Source organism: Microcebus murinus, chromosome 4, assembly GCF_040939455.1.
Source record: "Microcebus murinus isolate Inina chromosome 4, M.murinus_Inina_mat1.0, whole genome shotgun sequence".
NCBI classification, from domain to species: Eukaryota; Metazoa; Chordata; class Mammalia; order Primates; family Cheirogaleidae; genus Microcebus; species Microcebus murinus.
Window position 1 is genome coordinate 70,802,028 of NC_134107.1, and position 26,471 is coordinate 70,828,498.

Consider the following 26,471-nt stretch of genomic DNA (forward strand, 5'->3'; position numbering starts at 1 on the left):
TTGTTATTTTTGATACATTGGCTATAAAGTATTCTCTATTAAGTTGAAAGTTGATAATAAAAACAAAAGTTTTCCTGAAGAGAAAGGAAAACTTGCCTTGTTTTCCTACGTATCCCTTTAGACTCCAGAATCCCTGTAAAAACTCAAAATGTATCAGATGTTTTCATGTCTCTTCTTCAAATCCACTTGTAATAAAGGGCTAGTTTGGACTATTTGCACTTAAACTTTTCTCAGTATTATAGGAAAATATTCTGGAAAAATGTTCATTACTTCTTGCTAATGTTCTTGTTAAACCAAGAAAATTGTTAAGTATTGTGAATTATTGTTTATTTATATTGTACATCTCCTTCTACTAATCACATTCTGTTTCATTTAAGATTCCCCACATTACAAATTGATTATATTCAAACTTACAAAGTTAATAGTCAGAAGATATTACTAAAAGCCAATTATATTTTCTATTGTCAAGTTTCATTGTCAAAAAATAATGTAGGTTAATGTATATCTATCTTGCAGTCTTCCAAAAAGTATTATCTGACATGACTTTCCAACTACCTGTTTGCATTCTTGGCAGCCCAGATTTTATTGTGGGCATATGCTGTAAATTTATAGCATGTCAAAAACACAACATTTAATACTAATTACAAAAGGAAGGGGAAAGAAAAGTGCTTGCTGTAGCCTATTTTAATATAACTTCCTGGCAATATTAAATGTGGGTGAGGAAAAGATATTCAGTGCCTGATAACATTGGAGAATAGTCAGGTTTAAATGAATAATATCCTAAAAAGGCTTAAAAGAAGTACCTGTCATATACAGATTATAATTATTCTATCATGAAAACACACATTGTTCACTCTAAGGAAAACTGTCCTTTTTTCATAGAGGATGAGTATTCTCAGAGTACCCCAATTTAATATCTTCTAATTAAACATAGGGTAAAATCTTTAAAATATTAAACTTTAGTTGATTCATTTTTTAAGCACTCCTCAACATGTGCAAGTTAATATGAGAGCTATAAACACTCATTCCTACTTAGTATACTTCTACTTTGTCCTAGGTCTTGTAGTAAGCATTGAGAATACACTTGGGAATAAGTTAGATACAGTCTCAGTCCTCAGAGCTGTAATCTAGTGGGGAAGACAATATTAATTATAAATGTGACAAATGTTACAAAAGAGAAGTATGGATTATCTCAGGAATATATTTTAGGCAGGTCTATTTTAGTTTCTCTCCTCAAGCTATGGATAGGAGTAAAGGCAGAGAAGACAGCAGGAAAATTGCACAGAATTACTTACAGAATAGAAAAGCCCAAATACTATAAGAGAATAGAAACGAAGTGCTATATAGTTCACAAATTACTTTTTTGTTCTTGGAGGGGGGATAGGAGGAAAAGGGTGGAAGGGAGGAATATTTAAGATGGATTTTAGAAGACAAGATTGGATCAAAGATTAGGGAAGGATGATCCAGATAAGAAGAGCAGTACAGAGGCATGGTTTATTTGGAGAATGGTGAGTAGTTCAACAAGCTATAATGTATAATAATGTCTCATACGCACTCTGTGCCAGGTACCATTTTTTTAAAGCTTGAAGTTTGTATTTAATTCAGTAGGCCATAAGCCAGTGACATTCTTTGCAAAGGAGAATAGTATGTTCAGATCTGCATTTTAGGAAGCTTCCTCTAGAAATGGTATGTAGGATGATTTGAAAAGTATCTATCTATGTAGATAATAGTAGAAGTCATGGGACTAGATAGAGTTAAGGACAGAACCATAGGAGAAAAGCTAGTAGTGCTGGAGTCTGAAAATGCAGGAAGCGTAATTCATCATAGTTTAAAACATAGTTAGAAGTTGTCTTAGTCCATTTGCATTGCTATAAAGGAATACCTGGGGCTGAGTAACTTATAAAGAACAGGGGTTTCTTTGGCTTACAGTTCTGCAGATGTACAAGAAGCATGGTGCCAGCGTCTGCATCTGGTGAGGGCCTCAGGAAGGTTCCAATCATGGCGGAAGGTGAAGGGGGAGCAGGCTTGTCACATGGTGAGAGAGGGAGCAAGAAAGGAGGAGGTCCTAGGATCTTTTTAACAACCACATCTAAAGGGATCCAAAAGTGAGAATTCAATCCTGTGAGAATGGCACCAAGCCATTCTTGAGGTATCCACTCCCATGACCCAAACACATTCCACCAGGCCCCACCTCCAACATTGGCGATCAAATTTAAACATGAGATTTGGAGGGGAAAGATATGCAAACTATATCAGAAATGTACATAGGTTAGTGATTAAGAAGCCAGACTTTAGGGTCAGACAGTTCTGGGTTCAGATAATTACTGATAATTTATTGGATGTGGACAAGATACTTAATGTTCACTCTCACGGGAATTATGATACCTATGTTGTTGCTGTGAAGACTAAATGATTTATTATTTGTAAAAGACTCAGTTGGCACTGTGCCTATCATGTAGTAACTGCTCAGAAAATGCTAGCTATTACTATATTCATTTATTTGATATATAATTAAAAATTAAAGTGATGAAATATTTGGGCTATACTACACAATGCTAGGCACTGGGATATGATAGCTAAGAAGATATAGTTTCACAGGCCCCACAGTTTAGTGGGTGCTAGAGACTACTAAAATGGTGCTTATAGTACTGGGTGTTCATTGGGTTCTCACAGCACTGAGGAAGGATCATTAACTCATCACCCTTGCTTAAGGCAGGGACAGCTTCTCCAAGGAAGTGACCTGATCTGAGATATTTAGTCCTGGCCAAAATAGCAACAGTGTTATGAAAGGTGTGAGAAATACTGTTGTGTCTGTTTTAGGACAGTTTTATCCTATTGCTGTTAAAGAGCAGTAGTACAGATCTTAAATTCTCTAGTGCACACCCACAAGTAAGAAATTCCAAGGCTGCACAGCTGCCATCTGGTGACGAACAAACCCATTACATACCCCTTATGATTTGATAAGCTAGATGTTTTACCAGGTTTGTCTGAGCTGGATAGGTTGCAATTGTTGGTTGTAACAGTTTTCTCTCTTTTCTGGGTGTTTAAATTTTCATATTGTTTATCACACATCCCAAGTTACAGAATTTTAATGTAGTATTATTGATCCTCTATTTCACTTATATTTTATATTTTCTGAAAGGTTAGGGGGTAGTTTCCTTAGGAGAGCTTAGTTATTCTTTATGTTAACAAGAGCAACATGACTCTTCTAGGGTAGGCGCTAAAAGCAGTAATGAAAACTCTGAGGAAGGATACTTCTTGATTTACTAATGGTGGTAACATTTTCCTTTGCATTGTCTTTGGAAAAATGTAGTCCAGTTTTGATGAAATAGGAATGGTGTTCTCTCCTAGATATTTGATTTTTCCAAAGAGAAATAAATAGATTGGAGTAACATCATGTTTAAGATTTTCTGGTGAAATAACTTCAGGATATGTGGAATCTGGACTGTTTTCTGATTCTCATACTGTAGTTCCCTCTGTTTCCTTGTATGTATACAGATGACCATCTACTGTAGTTGTTGACTCAAAGTGACATTAGAGTTTTACTTTAAATGAGGAACTCATTCAATTGTAACTATTAGCAAAATTTAGGGGAAAAAATAGAATTTTTGTGATTGTGTATTAGACCCAAGTTTACCTGGTTCTTTTGAAAAACTTTAAGGTTTAAACTTAAAAAAAGTGTTAAAGTGCTGTGCTGTATTTTACTTGATTAATTTGATTAATTTGATTAATTTGATTTTAAAGTACCCGCATTGTCAAACAATTGACTCCTAAATTTTTCTGACTATTCAGATTTTGAAAGTCTGTTTTTCTTCAAAGGATGATATTTTATATAAATTGTGAAATATTAATATTTCAAATAAGATACTCTTCAAAATGTATTTGTTTATAAACAAAATCTTTTCCTTTTTTTCTCATTGATTTACTTAAAGGTGAAAAATGCCTCACATTGTACTCTTTTCTTAAGGTTCATTGTAGGGAAGGAAGAAATTCCCACACATTCTTTTTCACCAGAGGCAGCATATTCAAAAGTGGAACAAAAGAGAGAGAAACATGAGGAAAAACCAAGAAGAATGAACATAATTGCTCTAGTCAAGAAACTTGTGGATTCAGTGTGAGTTTTTTTCTTGATATTTTATCACACTTTGTCACTTTTATATGATATTTGTACCATGCCAAGGTATTTTTGTTTTCTATTCAGGTAATGATGGTCATTTTTCACCAGAAACTATGCGTAGAGTTTTAAGGCACACAATGGCAAGTGAATGTTATTTTTTATTTCTGGCAGTACCGTAGACCATCATATGCCTTTGAAATAAATTTTCATGAAATTGAAATATTTTTCTATTTCAAACCAGGCAGTTACAGGAGGCAATAATGGAGAACTTCAGGAAACAGATTAATATGTGCTAATTATGGAAAGGAGAAAGAATAGGTCCTGAGAGAGATTCAAGGAGATAAAGGAATACTAAAGAGCAAACCTTAAGTATATTTTGTAAGACTGAAAATTGCTGGGGCTCTCAACCTGAAGTAAGAAATCTTTGTTTATTATACAAAGAAATCTTTATGTTTCACACAAATAAGTCTATTTGTATTTCTAGTGTACATATTTAAGAAAATTAATTTAATAGTTTAAAATGAGAACATCAGCCAATAAAAATAATCTTGGTAGTGTTATTTTAGAAAAAGTAGAATGAGTAGGCAGTATTTTACAGAAAGTTAGGGGATCAATTATAGGAAGCTGAGGCCCTTTCAGAAATCAGAAAAACTGTATTTGACTCTTATTTTACCTTTTCAGCTTTCTGACTTTGGAAAAGTGATTTAACTGCTATGCATTCCAAAGTCCTTATTTATTTTAGCTGGGGTTAATAATCTCTATTATGGATTGGTGTGACCATTAAATGAAACAACATATGTGAAATTGCCGGACATGATATATGAGCACACAGTGAATACGTAAATTTTTACTGAATTTAAAGATTTTTCTTTTCATCTTAGCGTGCACCACACACAGAAGGTAAGAGTAAAGAAAGGAATAGTAGATGGCAGGAATAATGTGGTAGTGAATTTAATAAGCAAGTTCAAAAACTATTATGGAAAACCTTAGTGGAGAAAAGGGAGAAAATATCCCATTGATGGAAATAATTTCAAAATGAATCAGGGAAATATAGAGAATGAATTATGTGAGTAAATGATGTATTGAGCATCAGAACTGATCAGGTCATGCAGAACTTGTCAGAGTAGATGCAGAATAATCCAGAAGCAAAGCAAATAATATAGTAAATAGGCAGTTGAGGACTGGGGAAGCCATTTTAATGTGTGACTATGGAAAGATTAAATGACAATGCAGATGATATTAGGATTTAACTTCATTAGCAAAGAAAGTTTAATAATTTCTATCTAGTTCTGGTAGCAATGGCTGAGAAATGTCTTTGAAGAGGATACTTAGAAATACGAAGAGTGATGGTTTGCATCAGGCAGTCCTTTGAATCACCTCTTTTCAGGCCTCCAGCTTTAATCATTCAACAACTTCACATGACTACATATGTCATAGCATTCTAATAATATAAGGGCTGTTGTTGGTATGAACTCTTGCTGTCACCCTTGACTAGGAAAGGCTGCTTGTGTACTCCAGCTGCAGTGCAGAATTGGATTTCAGAAAAAATCTTGCTAATCAGCTTGCAAATGGGATTGGAGAGGTGCAGAGCCAGAACATTGCTCTACAAGTTACTGTTATAAACAGGAAGTGTTCATATGGTTCAACTATGAAGATAATTAATTAACTACAGTTTGAAAGAAGTTATGAAGACTACTTATTTTGGAACATGAACCTTTTAAAGAGAAAAAGGAGAGAGCTAGATGCATATTAAATATTCTACTTAGCTTTTTATGCCTAGGGTGAATAGTCTTGGAGTCGACATCCCAAATAATGAAAATGAGTGTGTCTTGAACAGTAGCCCTCTCAGAAGAAATGTTTATTAAACACTAGAGAGTTAAGTGGTTTATAATTAAATCACAAATAACCTACTTTTGAATTCCCACATGATCTTTATTTCTAATATTTATTTTTAAAACTGAATTTTGAATTCTAAAACTATATCATGTTTCTTTTCCAGATGTTTTCTCTCAAATATAATTAAGTATAAATTCCTGTAACCTGAGCACATTCTCATTATGATGTTTGCTCAAGTACTGACTTCATGGATGATTTATGACTGTTATACTCTACAATAAGTGATTTAAAGCTTCCAAAAAGATTTGGCAAAGTATATAAATAACATATATATTTTTCATATTTAGTCACAAATACTTACCAGTGTGATTTTTCTATTCCACATTCAAGTATTTTGATTGCTGTCACATATTTTAATACAATGTGTCAAGTTACTGGTAAGCAGCAAAGAGGAAAAATTCTAAAATATGTTTTTCTTGCTTCTCTATGTCCTAAAACACCAAAAGTTGCACACATTTTAAAAATAAGTGGGTGAGTGTTCTTTTTTTGGTGATTAAAGAGTTTTAAATCACACACACATATTTAAATTATAATTAGTTTAGGTTTTTTGGTTTAATTTCAGATGTAAGCATGGACCAAGGCATAGATGTTGCAAGCACTATGAAGATAATTGCATCTCTTATTGTATTAAAGTAAGTATGTGAAAGTATGTACTTTCCTAACAATGGAGAATAGGTATAGAAATAACTTATTTATTAAGAAATAATTTAAACAGAAAAGTTATTAATAATTGCTATCATTTTTGCATTTGACTAAGAAATTGGTGAGAATAAATGACAATTAAGCTTTTAATATTCACTTACCAGATCCTTAAATAATTTAAAAGTTAGCTTGTTTAAAAATTAGCTTATTTAAAATTTATGAGATAGGAGAGCAGATGGGATAACAAGAAAAAAAGAAAATTTGTACTTAGTAATGTATTCTCATTAGAACTATATCCTAAAACAAGGTCCCTGGACTGTGTGCTGTGTTCTAGCTAGGTTAGCAGTCACACATATACTTCATATACTGTGTACAATCCGTTACAGTGGCTTATAGTTTTGGACTTGTATATTGCCTTTTTCTTAAGGCATCAGTAACTGGAGCATGTCCACAGTTGTTCTGCATGCAAGCTAGCTATGCCCACTGGCATAAATTTCCAATTTCCTAATATACTAGTGTACTAGTGTGATGCTCTTCCCTCCCACCTCCTCTCACCCTTCCCCCCATTCCTACCAGTTCTGGGAAGAAAGTTATTTTCATTGTAGTTAATGTGGCACAGGTGGTACCACCTGCTACAGGTTTCTTAGTTTTGAATGGTGCTCTAACAATTCTGATGGTTTAGAACATTTATGTTCTTCTTGCAAGGTCTACTTCCTACTGAGTTGATGATGAAAACAGCGAAATTGTAAGATACCCCAAAAGTCAGGCTCCTTATGGTTACTCTAGAAAGGATGAACTTTCCCACATTAGTGCCTTTTTTTTTTTTTTTTTTTTGAGACAGAGTCTCACTTTGTTGCCCAGGCTAGAGTGAGTGCCATGGCCTCAGCCTAGCTCACAGCAACCTCAAACTCCTGGGCTCAAGCAATCCTGCTGCCTCAGCCTCCTGAGTAGCTGGGACTACAGGCATGCACCACCATGCCCGGCTAATTTTTCTATATATATTAGTTGGCCAATTAATTTCTTTCTATTTATAGTAGAGACGGGGGTCTCACTCTTGCTCAGGCTGGTTTTGAACTCCTGACCTTGAGCAATCTGCCCGCCTGGGCCTCCCAGAGTGTTAGGATTACAGGCGTGAGCCACCGCGCCCAGCCCACATTAGTGCTTATTAATGTAAACACCTGTGGCCCAGTGTTGACAATGCATTTGCCCAAGCCTACACTTACCTTCAGAATTCCCCAAAATGGGGCAAGGAAAAAAAAAAGTGTTTTTTTGTTTTTTTTTTCAATTGTACAGTAGTTTCTGATACACTCTTTCCAAATTTGATTTCTTGTCTCACTTTTAATGTGGGGTGGGGGGGAAGGCAACATTGCTGACAATTTCAGAGTCTGCTGGCTCCTGGAGAGTTATTCTTCTTATAACTGAACAGGATTGTAGTTCAAAGGGAAACTTCAGGAAGGAAACTAAGAAAAGTATTCTGATTAAATTGGAGGTATTTGAGAAATTTGGGGTGGAGGGAGGTGACATTAAAAAAAATGAGAAAGTTAGTGAGAATTACCAAGCAATGAAAAATTCCAGTGATTCTTTCAAATGTATACCAGCACTATAAACTTGGTAATGTATGTATAAATTGGAATACGGTATTATGTCCACGAAAGTAAAACTATTTGGAGACCTGTGGGTGAGGAATTTACACCACAAATATGTTAGTAAAAATTTTTGACAGTGCACCTCATTATTCCATGAACTTAATTATACTACATGTTCAATCGTATTCTGAGTAAATATTCCTATTAATTGAATTCCCCTCAATTCCATTTATACTGACTTTTTCTTGGTTCCTTATACTTGTCAATTTCTTTATTGGTTTTTTGCATTCTGTCCAAGCTGTCTGAAATGGTTGTCTCATGCTAGCTTCTTCTCTTTTGAGTCTATTGACATGTCATATCGTTTAAATGCCTATATTCACCATGAATCTAATATAGTAATAGATTTCCCTGTTAATTTCTATCCCAGTGCCCTGATTATTTTCTTTATTTGCTTACTCTTCCTTTATTTTCTCTTCCTTTAATAAGTATGAAAGCTCTATGAAGGCAAGAACTTTTTGTCTCCTTATAACTGTACACTCAGCGTCTAGTGTAATGCTTTGACACATAATAGGCATTCAGCAAATATTTCCCAAACACATGGATAAGTGGATCTTTTGAAAACAACATGAAAAGATTATAATGTGATTGTGATGTATGAATACTTAGATTAACATTATAAGGTTATCAATGGCAAGATAAAAGTGTGACCATTTTATTTCATGCATTAAACATATACTAAGCAGTTTCAATTAAGTAAGTGTATTATAATTCACAGTAATTGGATGGTTTGATTTCATGTTTTAATTAGGTAGGTTCAGGTAAATTAACCAATGTTTCATCATAGTAATTCAATTTTTTCTAGAAAAGCTGTAATCTGGGTAATACATACCTGACCTGTGGAACTTAGCAGACAAGCACTGCAAAGAGATAGATATTTTCCGATTCCAGTAGGGGCGAGAAAGGAGGAAAATGGAGACTGGTATTATTCCAATGTACTGGTTGATTTATATATAAAATAACTACTCTTTCTGTTAATGTTGTGTGCTAATTGTAATTTTTCAGTCTCTCAGTATTAATTAACTTTACAGTCTCTCAGACATCTAAACTTCATTTTCATAAATTTGTTACTAGTTATCCTCTCTAGATCTCTTTTGCACTATAAAAAGTTGAAAGAAATATAGAGAAATGTTGGCAACAAATATGGATTTGCTTTTTCAAACTTAGTTTAGTATATCTTAAAGCTACTATTCCTTAGAGATGTTTTAACCTGACAGTTGACCACAGGAATAAAAACCTAGATATATTTTTTATGAGAAATTCTTTTAACCTGATCATTGAGGAAGTTGCTACAAAGGTCTAAACAAATAGTAAAATTATTTTTCTGTCAGTAGAACCCCTATTCATGATAATAATGATTAAGAGTAGTTTTCTGTTAAAATTTCCAAAAGCATTTGGTTTTGTTAACTATTTTTTGGAATTTCAGTGCTTTTGTCTCTAAAATTCATTTGTGGTTTAGGAATTTAAAATCCTGGTTATTGTCAACAAAATGTCAAGAAGTGGAATTTTGGTGCATAGGCAAGCTTGGCCAGTGCTTGTGAGAATTTTTAAGTCTTTGTATATCAAAGAAAGTATACTCACTCCAAGATTTCAGCCTTATTTTTAAGGTAATTGTTTTAAAATTATTGTTTGAGGTTTTAAGACTTTATTTTGCAAGTAGCTGTGCTATAAACGATTAAAATTTTTTGATTCTGGTTTTGATTCAAAGACAGTAAAATTCATATTCTATCAAACTTCAAAATTTTGTTGTAAATCAGAACTTCTTCCCTATTTTCTCTAGGGTTTCATCAGAATGTTTAGTGTGGGATACTTGATCCAGTGCTGCCTCCGAATCCCTTCTGCATTTAGGCATTTGTTTACACAGCCATCCCGGCTACTTTCTCTCTTCTACAATAAAGAAAACTTCCAGCTTGGAGCTTTCCTTGGCTCTTTTGTTAGCATATACAAGGTAAGGTTTTTAGAAGTGGAAAGAAGAATGAGAATTAGTTAACATGGCTGTTGTTAAAATGAGATATGACCTTTAATTCATCTGTTATTTTTTAATACTTCTTTTTGGAGTATTCAGAAACATCTTGACGTCACCAAATATATATAATATATTGAGAATTAAAGTTGGAGAAACTTTTTCTTTTAAAATATTATTTAATGTGCTTGAATGTGTAGACATGTTTGCATTTACATATAATATTAAAGATTCTCAATGATTCATTTTCAATTGATATTCTGAGAAAATACACATTTTCTGATATTCCCAACATCAAAAATGATATTAATATACCTGGTATGTTTTTCTTAATCATATTTATTACTTCTTTATTAATTTAAACATATTTCAGATCTTTCTAGCTGATATCAACACTTGATAAAATGAGTAAGGATTTTCTATAATAACTTATATAAACAAAAATTTTTTCCTTCTGCTACTCACTCACTACTACACTGTCTCAGATAACCAGAGTTAAAATTCTAACACCCATTATGTATAATCCTATAAATGTACCCACACAAACAAACTCACACCTAAACATCTATGTAAAGATCATTCTTGACACAATACTCTGAAACTTTAAGAATGGACTTTTGTTTAAAATGGAATCACTAATATGTAAGTCATATTAGTGACATATTTTATTAAACATTTAAAATTTAGGTTTTATATCTAAATATAGGTTCTAAATGAAGTGTGTTAATTAAGGTTGACCTATGTGCATATATATGTAGGCATATATATGCATGTGTACACATACACACATATATTGTTAAACTCAATTAATGCTGGGAAAATTGAGTTCTGAAGTTGCTTTGGGTAAAATGGTCGTGTATCATTTTATATAAAAATTTATTCATAAAAGGTAGATATAGAGAAAGTATTTTGAAATGGAAAGGAATAATAAACTATAAACTATAGGTAATGATTCACTTGTAAAATATTACTAATATTAAAAACATTTTCAATATGGTTTAACTAGAAAGCATTACTAATATCTTTGAATATATAAGAGTTAAGGACAGATTTTTGGTAATTACATGTTTAAATTCATTCTTTTATTCATTCTTTAAATTCATTCTTTAAATTCATTCATTCTTTTTCATTTGTCATGTCATAGTGTTTGTGCTTATACTCAACAGAAATTCTAAATGTTTACATGTATGTTATATTATCTCCAACATTTTTAGCCCCAGGTTGGTTATTTTCCATCCTCCAGCATATCTCAGAGTGGGTTTAGTTTTCTATTTCTATTACCATTTATTTGCTTAGATAATACAAACTAATGGTATTAAACTTTGGAAAGAGCAACTGGGTCAGAAAATCTCATAGAAAATATTCATACAGTGTGTTCAAAAGCCATATGTGATTTTTCAAAAGAAATTGTCTATGCCATTAGTATCTTTGTAAGAATGTAATTAAGAGAAGGTCAGGTAAGTAAACCTCATTTTTTCTGTTTCTTGGTGAACTGATCCTTTTTTCTTTTTGTGAGATTACTGTTTATCCATGGTAATATTCCTTCTTCTGAAGTCTACTATGTTTAATATTAATATAGCTATTCCAGCTTTCTTTTGTTTAACATATGATGGTATAATGTTTCCATTCTTTTACTTTAATCTCTGTCTTCATTTTTAAAGTTGGCTTCTTTTAGACTGCATAAACTTGGTTCTTCCTTTTTTATCTAATCTGATGATCTCTATCTTTTAATTGATATGTTTATACTGTTTACATATAATATACTTATAAGGTTGATTTTAAATCTCCCTTCTAGCTTGTTGTTTTGTATTTGTTCCATTTTTTCTTTCTCTTTTTTTTCCTTTTTCTCCCTTCTAGATTGATTGTGTATTTTTCTGTGGCTCTATTCTATCTTTACTATTGGCTGATATTTATACTTGTTTGTTTTAATTTAGTGGTTGCCTTAACATTTATAATATACATTTTTATCAGCCAATCTTCAAATAATATTGTACCACTTTATGTATAGTGTAAGAACCTAACAACGCCACTTCTGATTCCTCCTTCCCATCCTTTGTGTTATACATTTATCTTTACATATGTTATGTACTCCACATACATTACTTTATACCCGGGGTTAGCAAACTTTTTCTGTAAAGGGCCAGGTAGTAACTATTTTAGGCTTTGTGACCATATGGTCTCTGTTACAACTATTCAACACTGCTGTTATAGTGTGAAAGCAGCCATAGAAAATACTGAATGAGCATGGCTATGTTCCAGTAAACCTTTATCATGCTATAATTAGAATTTCATATAATTTTACATGTCACAAAATATTGTTTTTCTTTTGACTTATTTTTCATCCATTTATAACTGTAAAGATGATTATTAGCTCCCAAGCCATATAAAAACAGGTGGCAGGCTAGATTTGACTAGTGAGCCATAGTTTGCTGACCCCTGCTTTAGATACTTAATTCACTTTCAGAGCAATTAAAGATAAGAAAAATACATCTTCTAAATTTACCTTTATCGTTCTATTTCTAGAGCTCTCCATCTCTTTTTACAGTTCAAAATTTCGTCTGGTGTCATATTCCTTTTACCTGAAAAACTGCCTTTAATATTTTTGGTAGCTCAGGTCTGCTGGTGATGAATTTTCTTATTAGTTTTTATCTTTCTGGAAAAAGTCTTTATCTTTAATATTGAAAAATATTTTCTCTGGATGTAGAATTCTGGCTTGTCAGGTTTGTAGTTTATCCAGATTTTTCTTCCTTTTAGAATGGGAGTAACACTTTTCCCATTATTCTAGATCTAGACAAAAGGGGAATTCATAGATTTTGGAAAATCAGTATAATAAAAATATGTGTGATTTCTTAAGCGAGTCTATCCAGAACAATAACTTTATAAAAGATTATTGTTCATAATTTTTCCAATCATTTGTTCAGTTTCATTTAGATAAGATCACCAATTTGCCTCCAAGGTCATCTAGCGAATCACTCATTACAGTTGTTTTTGTTTTCATGCATTTTCTTCTACAAATAAAATAACCGAAGTCATTGTATTTTCTCCTTAATACAGGGTACTAGTTGCTTCCTGCGCTGGGTCCGAAACCTAGATGATGAACTACATGCTATTATAGCTGGTAAAAGAATAAAAAATGAATGATTATTATTGTATCAATCAGTGGTAGGAATGAATCTGAAATATGAATCTGAAAATGAATCTGAAATTTCTAAATTTATCCCATTTCTATGTATCTTCCTTTCTCTATTGTAATAGAATCCCTATTGAGGCATTCGTCCAAACATTTTATATCATGGCACACTTGCCATCTGGTGTTTTGAGTTGGCAATATAATGACTTGGCTATCTGCCCTGCTACAGGCCAGAAATCCTGGGATTGTGTCACAAAAGAGCATAAGCCTTATAATATTATATAAGTGATGAAGGGAAGTTCAAGTAGATGTCTTTAAAAATTCTTTTTTTACCACTAGAAAACAATGATATTTTAATAATCATTTTAGAAGGAACTTAATTACTTTATAAAAAAACTAAAGTTCATTTCCTATAAGTATGTATTACTTAAATAGATAGTTTATCAGGTATTTATTAATAATAATTTTACCATTAATATTCCAACACTCCACCTCTCTTGGTTTTCCATTTATAGAATGAAGGCAGTGCTATGGACATAAATGCAATGATAGCACTAAAGATCATTTGAACTATTAGGAGAATAGATGAATAAACATTTCCACTTAAAATCAGAAATGATACAAATAGCCTTTAAAATTATTTTTAAAAATTATTATATTTGCCTAGACTACTGCTGTTTTTAAAGTCAAAATTGAAATTTAAAGTTTGTTTTACATAAATCATAACTGTCTGTTCCTAACTCTGAAGATCAATTTTTTAATTTAAAAATATGTAGTAATAAGAACTCACCCCATTTCAGTGTCATCTGATGTATTATATATGTCCTTGATTGTGTTGTAACAAGAGGCAGTGCTACAAATCACTTCTTTCCTATTTAAGTTAATTAACATTTCTGATGGTATAACAACAAAGAAATACCTTATGATCTGATTAGTTTTTCTTGTTTGTTGTTTCAGGATTTTTGGCAGGTATATCAATGATGTTTTATAAAAGCACAACAATTTCCATGTATTTAGCATCCAAATTGGTGGAGGTAAGCAAAAATTTTTATGCATGAACAGTTCCAAAAGATATAAAGCTTTTTTAGCTGCTGTTTGACTGCAAGTATATATCCCAGTTACAAAAGTAAATTCGAATCCTATAAAAGTTTTGTAAAGTCAGTTCCCCTATTAGTGTGTGTGTGTGTGTGTGTTATTTTTAAATATACATAAATGTAGAAAGAATAGTATAATTCACCATCATGTACCCACCATGCAGCTTCAACAGTTATTAACATTTGGCCAATCTTCTTTCATCTAGAGTCCTCAGCCTTTAAATAAATAAATAAATAAATAAATTATTTTAAAGCAAATCCTAGACATTATATCATTCTATCCATAAACAACTCAGGATAAAGACTCCTTAAAGAATAAAGGCTAAAGGACAAAGACTTCTTAAAAGCAAACAAATCAATAATACTAACAAACCAAAATACCATTATCATAAATTAACCCTCCCTCAGTAATTCCTTAATATTATCATATATCCAATTAGAGTTTACATCTTCACTGATTATCTTATGTCTTTTTGCCATTACTTTGTTTGAATCAAGATTTAAGCAGTCTCTTTTAATTTATAACAATTATCCCCCTCTTCTTTTTTTTTTGGGGGCCATTCATTTGTTGAAGATCTAGATCATTAGTTCCATAGAATTTTCCATATTTTGGATTTTGCTGATTGCATCCTCACTGGTGTTTATCATATTTTTTCAACTCATTTATTTCCTAAATTGTTAGCTAGATCTTGAGGCTTAGGCAAATTAAAATCTAATTTGGGAGGGTGGTGGCAAATATACTTTACATTTACTGTGTGTGTGAACTTCCTGTTATGTCACATTAGGAGCCACAAAAATGTCTAGTTATCTCTTCTTTTGTAATGATGAGATTAATCAGTGGACTCAGATGTTGATAGTGCCAACATAAGGTTCCCCAGTAGCCTTTCACCTAGTAGTTTTAGCAGTCATTAATGATCATCACTGGGATTCATTATTTCATTAAGGCTTGCAAAATGGTAATAATCTATTATTGTTTCCTCTATTTTTATTAACTAGAATGTTTTTAAAAAGAACTTTTGCTTTTCAACTATTTTGTTACTCTGAAATAGTTTGTTCAGGAAAGTCTACATAAAATGCTTGTTTAATTTCCTTTACTTACCAGTATTCAGAGTGAGTTAGTACTGTAACATCTTGAAAGTTGACATGAGTCTTTATTGTTAAGTATCACTATAAAAAGAGATTTTAACATGCTTAATTTACTTTAACCCATTACAGTCATTATGCTCAAATTGTCCCCATCTTTGGCCATGAGAGCCTCAAGTTGACTTTTGTTTGTTTTGACATAATGCCATTATTCTTGATAGCTTTCTTGCTACAAAACAAGATATTCCAGGCTCATCTTGGACATTTTCGCCCCAAACATAGAATCAGCCTTTTCTCTAATGGCTCCCAGTTTCTTCTAATGGAAAATGGTATTTAGAGACTTTAGTCTGGGTGCTAGAGAATATTTGCTCCCAGGCTAGTTATTGTTTCTTGGCTTTCCCAGTGAAAGGAGCTAGAGAGTCCTTCCTTCTCACCCCCACCTTCTTTTTAGAGAGAGAAAATACATTTGGAATATATTGATATTTCTGATTCAAAGTTAAGATTATAGATTATTTTTAACTTGTTTGATTTTTAAAAAGTTTTCTCTCAGTAAAACCTGTATTCCTAATGACATTAGGAAGGTACATATTTGCTTTACCCAATTGTGTATGAATAAGAGAAAGAGAGAATTAAAGAGAGAGATTGAGATAATATACACTTAATGAAATCAGGAAGACAGCAGGAGCCAGATCATGTAAGATTTTAAACGGTGAGGTAAGAAGTTTAGCTTTTTTTTTCAATGCAATTGGAAGCCACTGAAGAGTTTTAAACATGAGATTGGCATGATTTAATTCATATTTTAAGAAGAACATTCTGTCTATTATGTAGTGTATTAGAGGGAGACAAGACTGGAAGCTGTCTCTGGCAGGAGATGGTGGCTTGCACCAGGGTGCTAGCAGTAGAGATGCAGAGGAGTACACAGATTTGATGTATGTTTAGGAGTAGACTTGACAAGACTTGCTAATGGAGAGGAAAAGGAGAGTGGGAGAAAAAAAATAACCCATAAGTGGTAAAAATATATTGTTTGACACAAGAGGAAGCCAACATTGATATCTTGTTTGTAAAAGATGTTTTATAGCTGCTTCCGAAGTAGCTACGGTTATTGTTTTGTTTTATGGTACATTTTTGTTTTATGGTACATTGTTTTATGGTACATAACTTTAAGAAAAATCCATCTAAATTTCTGGGTTCAAAGTCAGTAAATATCCAACTATGTTCTCATATAATACACAAAATGCCATTTTTGTTTATATGTTGAGGACTCAAATTTATCCCAGTCTTCTTTCTATATATACATAATGTGTATTTTTTTGTTGTTTTAATAGATTTAGGGGGTACTAATGGTTTTTTATTGCATGGATGATTGACATAGTGGAGAAGTGTAGGCTTTTAATATACTGATCACCTGAATAGTATACATTGTACCCAATAGGTAAGTTTTCATACTGCATTCCTTCTTCCCCTTCCCCTTCTTAGTCTCCAGTGTCCATTATGTTACTCTGTATGACCATGCATACCCATTGATTAGGTCCCACTTGTAAGTGAGAACATGTGGTATTTAGTTTTTGTTCTTTGGTTACTTCACTTAGGATAATTGCCTCCAGTTCTATCCAAGTTGCTGCAAGAGACATTATTTCATTCTTTTTAATGGCTGAATGGTACTCCAGTGCGTGTGTGTGTGTGTGTGTGTGTGTGTGTGTGTGTGTGTGTGTATTGGTGGGCACTTAGGTTGATTCCATATCTTTACAATTGTGAATTGTGCTGCAGTAAACATATAGGTACAGATTTTCTTTCTTTTTTTTCTTTTCTTTTTAAGTAAAATGACTTTTTTTCCACTGGGTAGATCCCCTATAGTGGAATTATTGGATTGAATGGTAGGTCTACTTTTTGTTCTTTTCACTACATTCATGCCAACATCTGTTGTTTTTGACTTGGCCATTCTGACATGTGAGCATTTTTTCATGTTTGTTGGCCATTTGTTTCTCTTATTTTGGAAAATGTCTGTTCATGTAGTTTGCCCAGTTTTTAATGGGGTTATTCTCTTCCTGCTGATTTGTTTCAGTTCCTTATGGATTCTGGATATTAGGCCTTTGTCAGATGTATAGCTTGCAAATATTCTTCCATTCCGTAGGTTGTCTGTTTACTCTATTGATTATTTCTCCTGCTGTGCAGAAGCTTTTTAGTTTCATTAAGTCCCATTTATTTATTTTTGTTTTTGTTGTATTTGCTTTTGGTGTCTTAGTAATAAATTATGTGTGCCAATGGCAAGGATAATTTTTCCTAGATTTTCTTCTAATATTTTTGTGGTTACAGGTCTTACAGTTAAATTTTTAATCCATCTTGAGTTAATTTTTACGTATGGTGAGAGATAGGGATCCAGTTTCATTCTTCCGCATGTGGCTATGCAATTTTCCTACCACCATTTATTGAATAGGGTGTCCTTTTCCCAGTGTATGCTTTTGTCTGCTTTCTCAAAGATCCATTGGTTGTATGTATGTGGCTGTATTTCTGGGTTCTCTATTCTGTTACATTGATCTATGTGTCTACTTTTATACCAGTATCATGCTGTTTTGATTACTATAGCCTTGTACTATAACTTAAAGTTGGGTAATGAGATGCCTCCAAGTTTTGTTCTTTTGCTTAGGATTGCTTTGGCTATTCGTGCCCTTTTTTGGTTCCATGTGAATTTTAGGGTTGTTTTTTCTAATTTTGTAAGAAAAGATGTTTGTATTTTGATGAGAATTTTATTGAATCTGTAGATTACTTTGAGCAGTATGGACCTTTTAACAATATTGGTTCTTCTAATCCCTGAACATAGGACGCTTTTCCATTTGTCTATGTGATCTACAGTTTCTGTCATCAGTGTTTTATACTTCTCATTGTAGGGATCTTTTACCTCTTTCATTAAGTATATTCCAAGGTTATTTATTTAGCAGCTATTGTAAATGAGATTGAGTTCTTGATTTGATTCTCAGCTTGGTTGTTATTAGTATATAGAAATGCTACTGATTTGTGTACATTGATTTTGTAACTTGAGGCTTTACTGAATTTATTTATCCATTCTAGGAAAACCCTAGTCTTTTGGATTTTCTAGGTATATCATATTTTCAGTAAGCACAGATAGTTTGACCTTCCTCTTTTCCAATTTGGATGACCTTTATTTCTTGCTCTTGCCTCATTGCTCTAGCTAAGACTTCCAGGACTACATTGAGTAGACATGATAAAAGTAGGCATCCTTGTTCATTCTAGTTCTTAGAGAGAATGCTTTCAACTTTTCCCCATTCAGGATGATGTTTGCTGTGGGTTGTTATACATGGCTTTTATCATTTTAATATTTATTTTATTATTTAATCTAACAGGGAAAGGAGGACCTAAGCATTATACAGAAAGAACTAAAGAATATATGACATAAAAGCAGTGGAAATAAAGTGCTATTGAATTTCACAGAAAATTATTACTACTTGCAGCTGGGGTTTGGAGTGAAAGGGTGAAGGAAAAAAAGGTCATCTTCCATGACCCTTTGTTGTCATGGAAGATGTGACATATGGTTTAAGCACTGAATGGAATATTAAGATTCAGAAAGGTAGAAAGCATAGTCGTAGGTGGGAGCATACTGCACAACTACATTGTTAATGCTTTTTAAAGGTTTTTTAAAAAAATAACTCTCCCCTATGCTTGTTTTGCAGACAATGTATTTCAAAGGCATTGAAGCAGGGAAGGTTCCCTATTTTCCTCATGCAGATACTATCATCTATTCCATCTCTACAGCAATTTGCTTCCAGGCAGTAAGTATAGATTTTTGAATGATTTGTTTCTAATGTACATTAATCTAATGGGGAGAAAATAAAATCTGGGAATGTTTCTATTTAAAGAATTACATTTTATGCTTCATTTTCGGTTTTTCAGCAAGATAGCTTGCAAGTTTCAAATCATTAAACATGTTAACTTAATGTGTTTTATAAGCACACCAGTTTTTAGGTTTAAGTAGAGTGCAATTTACAGATAAATTATTACTCCAGTACCTTTGGTTGAATGCTTCAATTTAATCATCCATCTTCAAGAAAAAAGATACCATGAGCATAAATATGAATAATTTGCATTTCCCCAATATTACTCAGGGAATAAGAATAGAGGGAGAACTAGTTTAATAGAAGCATTATTCAATCTCTTTAAATTCTGTAATCATTATTTTTGATGTTTATGGTTTTAGTGTTATTACAAAGTTTTGAGGAGTGACTTTATTTGCTTTTTTTTATGGAATGCTGCCAGGTTGATAAACTCATTAAAACTAGTGAATTGTCAGCTATCTAATGGGTACTCAGTAAATGTTTCCCCATTGTAATGACTGTTTAATTATTTCAAAAGCAACATTTCTATTTGAAGGCATATTTACAAAGATTCTTGGTAGTTATTGACTTAAATATAAATACATATTATTGTCATCCCTTTCATTTTTAAAATACAATGACCAATAAAGATAGAGATAAAACAACTCTATCGCCTAAAACTGCTTATAATATTTGTATTTACTAAAAGAAGTTTCAAATTGAATCTTAGGCTGTCATGGAAGTTCAGACCTTGCGACCATCGTACTGGAAATTCCTTTTAAGGCTCACCAAGGGCAAGTAAGTGACTTAGATGTTTTAAATGCTCATAGAGAAAAGCAATTTTCAGTAAAAGATTACGAATATTTTTGTCTTTTTGAGGGATTATTCTTTTAGTGATAAAATATTTATATATAAATTAAATATGACCAAATTAATAAGAATAACATGGGGCATTCTTAAGTCAACATTATTCTGACTTTTCCCTATAATATTTTAGATATTTTAAGTGTTCTAGATTAATATCATTTTGCTTTTCTAACTGTTAATTGGTTGCTGAATAAATACGTAAGCCTAACTTTTTGAATCATCAACTCCTTTTTTCATTAAAAATATTAAACAGATTCATTAAAGATTATCTCTACATAATTAACTGACTTCCATTTTGGAAAAGTGATCATATTCTGTTGCTTATTGTCATAGGTGTATTTTCCTTTGCCTTTCTTATTGTGTTTTTGTTTTTATTTTTGTTTCCCTGATCTTAATCTAATTCTTTGGTGGCCAGACCTAATTCTTAGGTGGTTTGATCTAATATTAATAGAAAGAGCATTGACTTTGGCATCACACAGACCTAAGTTTGACTCCAGCTCTCGTATCTATCTTCAGTTGTGTTACTGTGGGAAAGTTATTTACTTATTTCATAAGCCTAAATTTCTTTCTTTCTACATGAAACAATAATTCATACATTGTATGGTTGTAGGAAAATTAAGATGTTTATAGTAGCACTTAGTACTTAGTAAACAGTCAGTAAATTACAGGTGCTGTTAATATTACTATCAATAATAATATCAAATGCTTGTATAGGGCTGTGTCCAAGATACGGTTTTAAGATACATACATATGTATTTAATCCTTAAAATAGCTCTATGAGTTAGGTACTGTTATTTATCCCTATTTTATATATGAAGAAACTGAGATGCACAGAGAGGTTAGATAGTTTGCCAAAGTCACAGCTAGCTGATGAAGGAGCTGGGATATAAGCAAGGCAGTCTGGCTTTAGAATTCTTCCTTCTAGCCATGATACTGTGTATCCTTTATATTATTATTGTCTAATCATTTTTGTCATTTAGTTTTCTGCATATTAGTGAGGTTTTTTTGTTCGTTTTTGTTTTTTGAGGCATTGTCTTCCTCTATTGCCCAGGCTAGAGTGTAGTGGCATCATCATGGTTCACTGCACCCTCAAATTCCTGGGCTCAAGCAATCCTTCTGCCTCAGCCTCCCGTAGCTAGGACTACAGGTGCACGCCACCACACCAGGCTGAGTTTTCTATTTTTGGCAGAGATAAGGTCTTGCTCTGTTTTCCAGGCTGGTCTTAAACTCCTAGCTTCAAACAATCCTCCCACCTTGGTCTCCCAAAGTGCTAGGATTAGAGGCATAAGCCATTACGTTGGTTATTTTATAAGAGAACTTACTTTGGAAAATAACTACAAGTCATACTTACTGCCTGTTAGAATAATGATAATGGCCAACCATTCAAAACTAATTTTATTCAGCTGTATTCTTCAGAAAGGAAATGGTTGTGAATAGGTACAGATATACAGAATGTCCATCTTGCACATTAGCCATGTATGTGTCTTTTAAAAGTTTTAATATATGAGACTAGGTAATATATACCATGAGAGTATGTTTTTAGTCTGTTTTATCTATTAGAAATTTGAAAACCTATACACTGTTTGCCTTTTGTCATTAAAATGTTTGCACATTTGGATGTGTTTTCTTTTGATTGTGAAACATTAAGAAAATGAGAGAATTACATTTAATACTTTTGCCTTATGGTTAGTTTCCTGTGAATTCATTCATCAGAAAAATAATAGCCTAATTTTCTATTTGATATAGTCTAGTGGAAAGGAACCCTGGAGGGGTTTGAAATAATGATTATAATCTCTGAAGTTTGAGATCTGGGATTTTCTCTTTAAATAAAGTATGAGAAATGAATCTTGAAGAAGAATATCCATGTGATTTTTGCATTTGCCATTGAGTTTTAGGTCTTTTGCCATATCAGTCTTTTTGGTTTTTCCATCTCATAAAAGGATAAGTCAACTAAAGTGAATTATTTTATTGTATAGACTTCATTAAATACTATTTACTATATTCTCTTACAGATTTGCGGTCATGAACCGAAAAGTCCTTGATGTTTTTGGTACTGGTGCATCTAAATACTTTCAGGATTTCATCCCCAGGTTGGATCCAAGATACACAACTGTAATGCCAGAGTTGCCCACAGAGTTTTCTTGAAGATGACTGTAATTTATTAATGTGACTAAATGTTTCATCCTTTATCCTGCAGAGTTAATTATGTGAACACAAAGAAGGGGGCCCGAACTCGAACTTCAGTGTTATTTCAATGAGATGCTCTTTTTTTGTTTGTTTTTCATACCAATCAGAAATATAGAAGCTTTTTAGGAAGGTATTGCTTAATAATTAAGCTTCCTCTGTAGCCAGAATCAGGTTGTGGATCACTGTAGTGGTTGACATTATTGATATATTATCTATTAAATTATGTCCACGAGCAATATTAAATAATCTATATAGACACATAATAGCAAATAAGAGTACACTTAAAATTACTTTAAAAGATTTCTTTAGTTCATTCCAATATAAATCTTGGTTAAAAATAGTACTATTTCTGCATTTTAGGATTTACAAAGGATCACGGGTACATGGATTTGGTCTGTATTTTTTTTAACTTTTGAATTGGTATCTATAGTCGTGGAATGTTATAGATTTGCAGTAACTTTCCACAGACAATGCTGCTTTACTATAGAGCAATTTAGTTGGAGACAGTGGCCATTCTTACTTCAGGGATGCAAAGATGGGTCTCATACCATTTGGATAAATAAATGTCGTGGTATCCATGCTCTTTTTTTTTTAACTGATATCATCTCTCTCCATGACCATTTGGGCAATTTGGGAGCCCATCGAACCTATATATTAATGGCAGGTTAGGAGCAAATGGAAATGGACGCATCTGATAGAGTTAAAATGTATGTTTTAATCTTTTGTAAAAGCATTACACTTGAATATTGTAAAACAAAATTTTTAAAACTTCTATAGGTTTATTATGTTTGTTATCATTTATAAGGATGTAATTCTTCATATCTCAGTTTATATGCTATTGTTTTAGAAGGGATCAAAAGTAGTTTTAGAAAGTTTGGCAGTTTATGACCTTTCAGCTGTTTCAACTATATAATGGATGTTTTACAACTAAAAACAATATAAAACTCAGTGGTTGTTTAAAAAGTTCATTTCATCACTAATTGGATTCAGGTTCTACAGCCTTCTTTTTAAAAATTGTCGCCATTTTTACTGTTAGAATAAAGAAGTGACAAAATACAATCACATCGATTATGAAAGTAGTTCAGGACAGCTGTAATTGAAATATGATGACTATTTAGAGTTTTTCAGGGAAAAGTCATACTTTTCTAAGATAATAAAAAGCTTAAATGGTTATGATGTCTATAGTTAATGTAACTTATAGGAATGATGGTATTTTTGAAATATAATTTTGTTGCTAAAAACTTTTTAGGCCATTGTAAATTATGCAGTGGAACTGGTGTTGCAAAAGGAATAACCCAGACTTTAAAAATGTTTAATCTCCCATATTCAATTTCATCAAGTCTTGTATACTTCTGTTTATATGTAATCCTATCCTTCGTTGCTATGGCAAATTGAAACCCAACAAAAAGGCAGACTCTGGTACCATAGTAACAGAATGAGCCATTTTAATTTGGTCAAAATTTTGCTTTGTGATTAACTTTTTAGAATTGATGTGTCCATTTGGCAATGCTGTTAAAGGATCATTTTGGTTTCAGACTTCAAAATTGATTAATAAAGTTAATTTTAACTTTTAACTCACTGGAATCAAAATGATGATTGGTACTGTGTTTACTTTTAAGAATGAAGTATTAAAGCACTGAGAAAACACTGTTACCTGCACCTCATTTTCTCTATTCAGCAATTACATTTATATTTTTTCATGTCAGGTTAAAAATTTTAATGCATAAGTAAATGTTTCCATAAACATTAAAAGACTGTGATATTGAAAGACAAATTATGAAATTTGCTGAGATTGTTTAGTAAAATTTTGCTGGTCAACAGGTGCATTTCTACAATTTACTTTTTCTTTTTTAAATTGCAGTCATTTTTTTAAAGTTTATATAAAATGTAAAATGAAATAACTTTCATGAAGCAGAATGATGAATGTTTAGCTTGAATGAATAATTAATTTACAGTGGTGAATCAAAAAGTCCAGTTTGATTTTATTGAGATGTAGTGCAAAATGTAGTTGTTCAAGCAAACAAAGATGCTTGGTGTTCCTGAAGACAATCAAGATCATTATATTTCTACCTCTACCTAATCAGGTATTGATTGACAACTTATTGGCATCATAAATAAAGTCAAATAGAATTCTCCATTCCAAAACATGTTTTTTAGTTTATTTATACTCTGAAGAAATGTAAGTTATTTGCCCCTTTAGTCTTTCTCACATCTTTATGTAGATTGAGAATGAAAAATTGTGCATTTAGGGCAGTAGTATTATGGTCATTTCATTGCTATTTTCTGTATTAATACAATCCTAGAGATAGTGTTAATCAAGTAAAGATTGAATAGATTTCTCAAATCTATTAGATCCTTACCAGTTTTTCATCAGCTAATTTCAGTGTCCATTTTATAACACATTTCTGAAATAACACCTTTGGTTCAGTTATTTTTTATAAATTGTTTGCTTTTGTAACTTTTTTCTTGATCTATAAACATAGTTGTCACTCTTTCATGTCCATTTCCTTTTTTTTTTTGCCTATATTTGTTGTTGTTTTTATTTAATTTAGAATTTCATCTTTTTGCTCTCAGATTTTATAATTCTCTATTATCTAGAATGAGTATGTCTTTTTTGATATAACCCAGGAGTATTTGTCACATAGTATATTTTGTGCTCAAGTGTTCATCTCCTTGTAGACTATCTAGGCTAACATTTGATATAATAGTTAATGCTGACAAAATTGTTTCTGCTTGTATTTTATCATATCCCTGAGTTTCTAAATCCTCTACCAATGCATAGGTAATGAAAATCAGTGTCCCTTACTGTCACGGAGCTTTGTCCACTTGCCTGTGTTACAACCAACCTTTCCCCTGGTGGTGCTTGGGAAGCCTCTTGGCAGAGTGTAAGGGAGGTGCCCACTGGGAGCAGTGACCCAAGTGTTCTTGTTGTTTTTGGAGCAGAGAAACTATCAGCCCAGAGAATCCTTGAATTCTTCCTGTGATTTATTTTTATTTGTGTAAGTAGTAAGTATTATAGTTTTACACAAAAACAAAGTTCTTTGCTCCACAAAGTCAAAAGTATTCATTTCTTGCTAAGATATCTGATAAACTTTATCTCCCCTAACACCTTGAGCTATTGTGGCTTATCTCCTTAGTATTCATTTTCACACAAAGAATTTATTCATTTCACGCAACTGAAAATAAGTGACCAAGAAAAAAAACATAAGAAAGGAATAAGAAGTGAATATTTTCTGTAGGACTGGTCTTTGAATGTGATAAGTAATAATGTTACCTTAATTTAGAGTCATAGGAGGCTGTTCTTACACTTGCTTCATCTTTATGCCTTCCTTTTTATAGCCCTTTTCTGTTGGTGTTAGCTCTATAATTTCTTTTTCTTGTGGAATTAACAAGGAAAGGAGTGTCAGGGACTAAGGTGACCCTGAGATCAGGGTGCTGACTTGGCTTCAAGTGACTACTTGTAATAGCCCTGTAGTTATAAAAAGAGAAAATACAAAGAAATGAAACTGACACTGGTGTGTGGCTTCTAGAAGCACAGGAGGGCTGGAACTTGGCCATGATCATGGGTCCTAAAACTGCAGCATGGCAGTGAATGGCCTTGAGCTTACAAGCTGTGCGGAATAAGCATATGTGCTACTTTATATAGAGAAAAAAGTAAATGACTTTTAGTTGGAGTAAAGAATTTATATCTGGTCTTCTAGAAATTGTTCTCTTGCTATTTGATGTTGGCACTCTCCCTGCCCCTCCCTCTCCTTTACCTCCCCCTCCTCCCCATTTCAATTCTCTCTTTTCTCCTTCTTCCCACCCTTGGAATCCTTATGCCTGGCCTCTTGCTGCCTCCCCTGCCCCACCCCAACCCATGCCATCCCTGTGCCTCTCTTGCTTGCACCTGGGTGTTTATGTTAACTCAGATCCTTGGACTGGAGAGTTCCCTTACAGTCTTTGCTGCTAGCCAGTCAAGTGGGGGGCTCTGGAGGGATCACAACAATGAAACAGACATTTCCAGGGACAGTGATTTTTTA

The 26,471-nt window shown here is 32.7% G+C and overlaps 1 protein-coding gene across 2 annotated transcripts in view; it reads left to right on the forward strand.

The window, feature by feature from the left end:
• Positions 1-24,023, forward strand: part of TMEM135 (transmembrane protein 135) — a 220,235-nt gene extending 196,212 nt beyond the window's left edge. For both annotated transcript variants that reach the window (XM_012745158.2, XM_012745159.2), the window contains exons 8-15: positions 3,968-4,114; positions 6,576-6,645; positions 10,079-10,246; positions 13,316-13,379; positions 14,349-14,425; positions 19,255-19,353; positions 20,126-20,193; positions 22,275-24,023. In XM_012745158.2, the coding sequence (XP_012600612.1) occupies positions 3,968-4,114; positions 6,576-6,645; positions 10,079-10,246; positions 13,316-13,379; positions 14,349-14,425; positions 19,255-19,353; positions 20,126-20,193; positions 22,275-22,407 (826 nt within the window). In that variant the 3' untranslated portion in view covers positions 22,408-24,023. The remainder of the gene's footprint in view (positions 1-3,967; positions 4,115-6,575; positions 6,646-10,078; positions 10,247-13,315; positions 13,380-14,348; positions 14,426-19,254; positions 19,354-20,125; positions 20,194-22,274) is intronic.
• Positions 24,024-26,471: the final 2,448 nt, after the last annotated feature.